This window comes from Tinamus guttatus, unplaced genomic scaffold (assembly GCF_059628265.1).
Source record: "Tinamus guttatus ecotype Peru unplaced genomic scaffold, ASM5962826v1 Tinamus_guttatus_pri_ptg000190l, whole genome shotgun sequence".
Classification (NCBI taxonomy): Eukaryota; Metazoa; Chordata; class Aves; order Tinamiformes; family Tinamidae; genus Tinamus; species Tinamus guttatus.
In genome coordinates, this window is record NW_028288724.1 from 178,931 (window position 1) to 187,467 (window position 8,537).

Below are 8,537 nucleotides of genomic sequence, written 5' to 3' on the forward strand. Positions count from 1 at the left end.
GCCTCTTCATTTGCCACAGGATGCTTGCGATAAGACACCTGAGCTCTGCCGGGAAAGCTGAAGAGTAGTCGTCAACATTTACAAAATGTTGAGCAAACACCCTTTTGTTAGCTAAAAGTGTAGAGTAATCCTAATGTCATTGGTTTATCTTGATGAAATAGTGGTAATTTTCAGGTAGCCTATGAATCTCAGGAGAGAGGCATATTGATGTGCCGTTCAACTTGTATTACTTGTGTCAACTTGTGTCTTTTAAATTGTGGATGTAATCTCTATAATCACATATCTCCCATGCCCCTACTATGCTGATCATTTCTAAAGTTCCCACTGCATCATACTGTCTAAGTTTATGCACTTTCCAATGCTTTCCAGTTCCCTTCCTTTCTTTTCATTCACTGAGATTCCTCTCAACCCTTTACTTACTGCTCTGAGTTTCAAGGAGTCTTAAAGGTGCTCCAGAATCTCCTTGCTTTTTAACCAGCTACATAGTTGTGTTTCTAAATCTTCTTACCTGTCTGTCACAAATATTTCAAGGAGGGGAATTCCTTGAATTCCTTCTGGAGGAAGGTTATTCCACACTGGAGGCAGCCTGGATTTAGAATACAGTTGAAGGCTGTATTTTATTTTTTTTATCAACTCATAGTTTTTTTTTTTTTTTTTTTTTTTTAGTTAAGAAAAAAAAGAAGAACGCCTGTGTCAGCAACCAGTTTTCTATGGAAAGCAGGTGGGAATTGGTGTAGAGGAGCTGTAACCTTCCAGTACAGACTCGAATGGAAAAAGTTATACTTTAACAGGAGACATGCAAGCCCCCAGTGGCTGATTAGAGAAATGGAATGTTGGGATGTGAGGAGAAAGTGTGTCCATCCTCAAATCCTCATATTGAAAATACTGCTTTTCCTACATGTCCTGTATGAATTGGGGAATGTTGATATCATTTATTCTGTAAAGTGAAAAATAAAGAGAGCTTAAACGGCAGGCATCCTTCTTTTCAGGTGATATCTCACTGATATCTTCCTCTGGTCTATAAACTCCTGAAAACTCTCCAAGTGGCCATCAAGAATTGAAGAACTGAAGAAAATTTTGAGAATCATGGGCCCTTAGAGATTTGTTGCATTTTAATAGCTCCCTGGGTGTATTTGATGCTGACTCCATGAACCTCACATCATGAGAGGAGATTGAACAAAGCTCTCAAGAAGCTGAAGTCAGAAGAAAATCCAAACATTTCTTCGAGTGTTAATGGGTCCCACTGAGGGTCGTTACCAAAGAAGGCTCCCCAGGGGGAGATAAAGCAGAATGTTGGAGGTGCTGATTGTAGGTCAACAAAGGCAATGCCTAGGTGGCTCTGATGCCAAGTCAACCTTGACATGCTTTATCAAGTAGACTGTACAGGCACTGACACATAGTCCATAGGCAGGGTGATCCTTTCCTCCCCATATTACTCAGGGCTCTTTCTGAGGGCAGTATGAGGGCAAGGGCATACAAGGACAAGTGCAGGACAGCAATATGGCACCTCCTGGGCTCCCTGAATCTGAGCAGGCTGTGAGGTCACAGTGATTTAAGAAAACAGCATCATCTTTAGGGCCTCAGTGGCAGAGTCAGCAGCCATAGCCAAGAGGACAAAGACAGTTCTGTTGGGTTGTTGCAGCTTTGTCAGCGCCCATAGCTATCTCCACCACAATCTGTCCTATAGTGTGCCATGCCTGCACCCGTTTCCTTGAAAACAACAGGCAACCAAACTGCTTTGTCACCTTACTCTCACCCATAGACCTCCCTACCTCTATTCATGTCTCTCTGTCCTCACTTGTTTTTCCTTGAAACACAAAGCCAGGGAATGATCACAGAGATCCCTCAGAGAGACCTGAAGCACCACAGGCCTACTCTTCAAGTTTTCTCAACCTCTCTATATGGACGCAGTCTCCCCCCACTACACACGGGCCTTGACACTTCTCTTGCAAATCTCCATGGGATGCCTGTTCTCCAAACCCCTCAGTTTCACAAAGGCCTTCGGGACTGAAGTTTCTCTCTGCCAACCAACAAACAAACAAAACAACGCAAGAGAACACCAATGGAGAAAGAGTAGACAGATTTGGGCTGACTATCAGTGGATATAAGGATGGTGGAAAACACAAGCTTAAAAGAGGGAAAGAGGGGGGAAAAGGGAGGAATTGAAAGTTAAACAAACGATTGATCAGGAGCATTTGGGGATTCCTTCCTAGACTTTCTGCATCTGAACAACTTTCAATGGAGGAGCTCAAGAACGCTGACCTACTTCCACAGATAAGGGGAAGCTGTCTGCAGACACAGCTAGAGAGAAGGAAGAATCATGGACTCCTTTAGGGTGGAAGGGAGCTCAGGAGCTCTCTAGCCCAATCTTCTTGCTCCCAGCAGGGTCAACTCTGGGCTCAGCCAAGTTGCTCTGGGCTTGATCCAGTCTGATTTTGGAAACGTCCAAATGGGGGCAACCTCTCCGGGCAGCCAGTTCCCAGATGCTTGACCATCCTCTGAAGGGAAAAACTTTTCCTTATCTCCTCCATGAATAAGTCTTCTTTCAACTTATGCCCATTATCACTTATCATGCATCAGGATGAAGATCCTACATCCATCTTCTTGATGACCTGTTTGCAGCAATGGAAGGCCTTCCAAAATAAAGTCTGCCTAAAACTACCTCTTCTGAAGTTCGACAAGCTCCGTGTCTTCACAAAGTGCTCCAGCTCCCAAGTCATCTTGAGCGCTCTCTGATATATTTTCTCTCAGTTACCAACTTCTTTTCCCAGGGACCCACACTGGGCCCAATATTCTAGATGTGGGAATATTGATGAGAGCAGGATCAGCATTTCTTTCCAGCTCCAGGCTCTGTCCCTGCTCATCCAGGCCTGGATGCTTTCTGCAGCTTCTTTGCTGCCAGCAAAAGCTGCTGAACCACATTTTGCCTTATTTGTCACCCATTTTTTGCAGATCTACTACTCAGGCCTCAGCTTGTTAGAAGGCCCCAGCTTGTGACAGAGCAACTGTGGTGTGTTGTTCTGTCCCTGGTACACAACCTGGCATTTTCCTTCGTGAGTTTTGTGAGGTTTCTGCAGCTTCTTTCTCCTGCCTGTTTAGGTCCCTCTGAAGGGCAGCCCTCAAGGATATGCCTGGTCTCTCCCTTGCAGTTTCAGGTCATCTACAATCATTGCAAGTGTTGCCTCCCATGTGCAACTAACAGAGACTGTAAAAGGGTGAGGTTCCTGGAGTGATCACTGTTGCTCCATTTCTCTCTGGCCTCCCCAAGAGGGCTACTCATTCATCACTGCCCTCTAAGTCCAACCATCCAAGCAGCTTTCTATGCGTCCAGTTGCCTAACCCTCTACATGGTAAATCCCTAAGCTGCATGCAAAAATATGGGGGAGACAATGTCAGCCCTCTTGCTAAAGTCTGGATAAAAGATGTTTGCTCTTCTCCATCTACATATGCAGTTATTTAATCAGAGAAGGCAATCAGGTTAGTGATGCACAATCTGCCCTAGGTAAACCAGATGTACTCTTCCTCTTCATGCGCCCAGAAATGTGATGTGAGAGGATTCACTCCATGGTACATTCCTCACCAAAGTGAGGCTGAAATGCTTGCAGCTCCCCACGTAGTCCTGTGGGCCTTTTATGAAGAGGAATGTAATATTTGCCTTTCGGCAATCTTTGGGACCTCTGCCAACCTCCACAAGCTTTCGAAGACTGATAGTGGCCTTGCTATGACAGAGTCAGCTCTAAAAGCATCCTCCTATGCAGTCCATGCAGCACCATTGGTGGTCATTGCATAGTTTGAGTTCTCAAGAGTAGTCCCTCAGTAATCTCAGACCCTGATGGTTGTTTTTCTCCTCACAGTCATGACTCAGGCCACAAGACTGGGAAACCTTTTGGGTGAAAATGGAAATCAACACTCTGATGAGTTCCTCACACCTATCTGCATTCCTTGTCCATTCAGCTGTGAGCCCACCTTCTTCTTTAATTTTTACTGAAGCAGTAGCAGCTCATCCTCACGCCTTTAACATCCCCTGCCAGTGTCAATCCTAGGGCAGCAGTGTCTTCCCTAACACCATGTCTATGCCATTCTAAATTTCTGGTGTGCAGCCTCTCCTCCATCCCTCTCCTATGTGCTACCTTTTTGCCCTTATGCTCAGTTGTGAGCTCCCTGTTTAGCCAGGTAGATCCTCTGAGATATTTACCAGCTTTACTGCCTATCAGGATGGAGCATTCTCGTGCTTTGTGGGTGTTGCCCTTAAGAGTTAGGGGTTTCCTGGGGTTCCTGGACCCTTCAGAGATGGCTGCCTTGGGATCTCCCAAGTGGACAGGCTCAAGTCTGCTCCTATGAAGGCCAGAGTGTATACCCTGCTTCTGTCTTTCCTCACTCCACTTTTTCAAGGACACTGTAGGCAAGGTTGACACTGGCTATCCCATCCCTGCTCAGTTCCCCTTTGCTTGCAGTTTCCACATCCAGGAAAGCCTTTGTGGCCCACCTGTTGCCTCTGCTAGGAAATATTCCCTGACACCTTCCAAAACCCTGCTGCAATCCTTGCATTCTGATGAATGACCTTGCAGGGCATGACACAGAGATTATACTCTCCCCATAAGAACCAGGGCCTGTGAGTCACAGATTTCCTCAGGTTGCTTAAAAGGGTCTGTGTCAACCTAACCTGAATCAGGTAGTCCATAACTTCCATCACAGTGTCACCCTAATCCTCTGATACTCACCCTCTGATGCTCATGTACAAACCACCACCCAAACTCTTGTCTCCTCCAGCATGGAACTGCATACCTCTGAGCTTCTCCTTCACACAAAGGGCATCCCCCTCCTCCTTGTCTTCCCTATCAAGCTCTCCTGAAGAGAGATATGAATAGAGAATTACTGTGCTATCATAGCCCTCCAGTTGTTTTCAAAAAAAGTTTTTCAAAAAAAAGTTTCAGCCCTGTGAGAGCTTGTGTATCTCCATCTGCTCATGTTTGTGCCCCAAAATGCATTCACTTATGAACAAATGGACTGTAGAGCCTCTGGTGTGGCACAGAGTTGGAAACCTGTTCCCAAAGGCCAAGACCGCCATGTATGCAATGCCCCCACTTCAGAGCAGAGACATCCTGGCATAGATAGCTGGTGGCAATGTAAATTGGAATGTGGCTCCCACTAACAGAGCAAATGCTGCAGGACCTGAAGCCAGTGCATAGTGGCATGTAGGCTCAGCCCGACCCAGGAGGCAGGTGGGCATAGAGAGGATAGTATGGAGAGAGCAGGGTGGGGAAGGAGAAACCCCTAACTCTGAGGCCTGCGCTGTCTGCACGGGAGCCAGTCAGCAACTCTCTCTCTCTGATCTGCCAGCTCAAAAAAATGTTCGGGTCCACTATCCCGCCAGCAGGTATCACTTCGTGAGTAGTTATCCATACTTTGCTTCTTATAGTTATTATTAGAGGCTGTGATTTTGTGTATGCTATCCATGTTTAATGAGAATCTGTGTGTGTGTCGCCATAATAGCGGCTTGCTACTGCATAAGGCAAGTGAGACACTGCTTAAGGGGAAACGGCTGAGCTTGCTGCCTTGCCATGCCAGACATGTTCTAGGAAAACATGGCTTTCGAGGTCATCCTCACAAAAAGGCGCACTAAAGCACGACTTTTCAGAAGGAGGGAAGTCTAATGGGAAAAAAAAAACACACAAGGCCTCCTCTTGACTTGGCCTTTTTTCCTGAGAATGTGGAAACTGTCTCCTGGGATGCATGAATCTTTGGGTGGACCCAGTACACTTCTGTACAGGTTCAGTTTCATTGCCAAGTCCTCTGAACATCCAAAAGAAACTGTCCGGGTAGCTGATATTCCTCTAAGCCAGAACTGTCCATGTCCTTCAACAGGTCATGGCAGGCTAAGAGAATTGCATTTCCTTGTGAATTCAAAAAGATGACAGGGAGCACTGGAGAACTGGAGAACTTACCGCAAGAAGGGCCGCTAGCATCTGTTTGGTCCCATTAAATTTTTTCAGGAACTCTTTGTAAAATTGCATTTTCACATCTGCCCCTTCAATTATAAGCATGCCAATGTGCTTGAGTACAAACACAACATTCTTCCCACTCTTGAGGCAGCAGCAGAAAAGACACAGGGTCTCCTCTATGCCAGCCTCTACTGTTTCGCAGGGAAGAAGGATGTCTGTGGCTATGCGAGCAAATTTCAGGGGCTCAGATAGCTTATGACCTAGGAAGCAAACAAAGAGGAACAAGGTCACTAGCAGAGCACACTAAAACACAGTATCAACAGTTTTGTGGTCTTCAGGCAAGCAGCTCCTACAGAACTTCCTGCACTTTCTGGGAAAAATCATGTGGGAAGATGTTCAAAGCACTCTGCAGCCAGATGTGTCAAGTGGACAGCAATGCTTTCTTCCCTACAGAGTTGGAAAGAAATGGCCACAATCATCTCCTACGACTGTGAAGCTTGATGGCAGGACAAGAAGAGGAGGAAGGGGGCTAGTTGTCTTGATGTTTCTTGGGTCACGGGACTTGGGTCAAGGTCAGTCCATTCCACAATGAGAAAGATTTCACAAGGCCATGCTACATGGATGAAAGAAAGAAGGAAAAAAAAACACATACACATTAGTGTCCCATTCTCTATTTGATGGCTCTGTAAAGCTGACTGTGACCTACTACAGGGTACAAGGAGAAGGGAAAAACCAGCATGAATGCTGCTATTTGCCTTTACAGAATCGCAGCAAAAATCTGGTCAGGGAGAGATGGAGTATAATGGTAATTGCCATATGAGGTCCTGAGATCTACAAATTGAAGCCCTTTGGAGAACGCGGTGATGGAGGTCTGGAGCTCTAACAGTCACTGCTGCACAGAATTTATGCCCTGCTCAAAGATGTCCCAAAAAAAAGAGAAGCCAAAGTTTCAGCATGTCTTCTTACCAGGAGCATAGGCCTTATCATAGGTGAGGCCACGAACCTCCTCAATACTCTTTGAAAGATGGAACACAGGTCCGTGAACAGTCACAAGGCCATATTTCTCACCATGAACTTGCTCAGTCACCACACCAAAGGTGCCAAGCCGAATAACTCTGACTCCCTGGAAAGAGGAAGGAAGAAAAGCATTATGGGAGTGCTAGTTGCACAGGCTTCTAACTGCTCAGCTGCATGAGGATGGAGCTTGGTGTCCTGCTCAATTCTGCTGTGCAAATGGGATGAATGGAGGACTGGGGATAGCTTTGGAGAACCCTTGGAGAGGTCTTGAGAAGACCACTTGAGGTGTTTTCATTCCCCCTCTTCTTCATGCTCTCAAAAAATGCAAGTAAACCCAGAAGAACTCATCCCTCAAATACCAAAGTAGATGCAGAAGAAGGGCTTCTGGGGGAGATGCAGGATGGCAGACCCACCTTGTTCAGAATCAGCTGCTGTAGAATGTAGTTGCAGTCTCCTTCCCAGATAGCAAGGGTCTCTGGAAAATAAATGAAAGACACATCAGGCTCTGTGTGGCCCTGCTCACAAAGGTGCAGCACGTGGTTAGCCAAGGAGGTGACACCTACAATGAGCAAACTAAGCCCAACCCTGAGAGGGTCTCAGAAGCTGAGATCGAGATGGCATTAATGTGGAGGCCTGGAAGCTCAGGTAGGCCATCTCCACTGGGAGGCCCTTGTGGCAGAGACTTCTCAGTGGGCTGTCCTGGGACAGTGGGGACAGCATCAGGGTTGGGAGGCAGGAGTCCTGGCAGCCACACTGGCACCTGAGCCAGAGGGGACGATGAGCCTGGGCTCTGGCTGCAGCCCCAGCCCCATCCAGGCTCCCCCCAGACCCAGGCTTTTCACAGTCATGTTCACAGTTCATGATCTCTGCAAGACTTCCCGAGATAGACTTCCCAGACGCCTTACCCTGTGCTGGCAGCGCTGGCAATTGCTCCCCATGGGACCTGCTGTAGCCAGTGTCCCAGAGCTCCATCCCAGTTTCTTTGCTCTGGATAATGAGCAAACAGAAGGTAATGAGGAAACAGCTCCCCTCCTGCTTCTCCTGCACAAGTCACTGCAGTCCTGCGCTATTCCAGCCGCCCCTCACTGGTTCCCGCTTGGGGTCATGGGCTCCTCGCAGCAGAGCAGAGTCGAAAGCAGTCCCAGCGCGTGGGCTCCCATGGGCTTGCTGGGACGTCTGAGGAAAGGTCGGAGCGTGCGCTCTGACTGCTGTGCCCGTGACATGGAATGTCCCCTGTGAGCACAGCCCTGTCACAGAGGGGTCTGGCCCTCCTCAGTGCAGGCCAAGCTGGTGCTGGCCCTGCAGTGGGCAGGGACTGCACCGGGTGCTCAGGGGCTGCCGCTTCCCAACGAAGATTGTGCAACAGGGACTAACCCTCCTCCCACCACGGGTCCCGGACTCATTGGCACTGTGGCTGCACTCACAATGGCCATGGCCATGCATGCAAAACCTGGCTGCCAGGGAGGGCAGCGGGCATCATGCTGCACTCACCCAAGGCCGCAGGTGGCTGCTGCCCCACCGGAGGAAGCGCTCACCACTGAGCCCTCCAAAACATCCAGCAGTTCCTTGGCAGCGACC

The 8,537-nt window shown here is 47.9% G+C and overlaps 1 protein-coding gene across 1 annotated transcript; it reads right to left on the reverse strand.

Moving 5' to 3' along the window:
• Positions 1–4,988: 4,988 nt before the first annotated feature.
• LOC148594872 (coiled-coil domain-containing protein 81-like) lies at positions 4,989–7,931 on the reverse strand. The gene is made up of 5 exons (XM_088523492.1): positions 7,865–7,931; positions 7,373–7,434; positions 6,909–7,065; positions 5,946–6,202; positions 4,989–5,042 (listed from the first exon to the last, which is right to left on the reverse strand). The coding sequence occupies exons 1-5, from the start codon at positions 7,929–7,931 to the stop codon at positions 4,989–4,991; spliced, it is 597 nt and encodes a 198-aa protein (XP_088379618.1).
• Positions 7,932–8,537: the final 606 nt, after the last annotated feature.

Coding starts and splice junctions, on each gene's coding strand:
- LOC148594872 (XM_088523492.1), bottom strand. CDS start 7,931: ATGGAGCTCTGGGACACTGGCTACAGCAGGTCCCATGGGGAGCAATTG. Junction 6,203..6,908: donor TGATAAGGCCTATGCTCCTG/GTAAGAAGACAT, acceptor TTTGCTTCCTAG/GTCATAAGCTATCTGAGCCC. Junction 5,043..5,945: donor TGCTAGCGGCCCTTCTTGCG/GTAAGTTCTCCA, acceptor CTTTGGGAACAG/GTTTCCAACTCTGTGCCACA.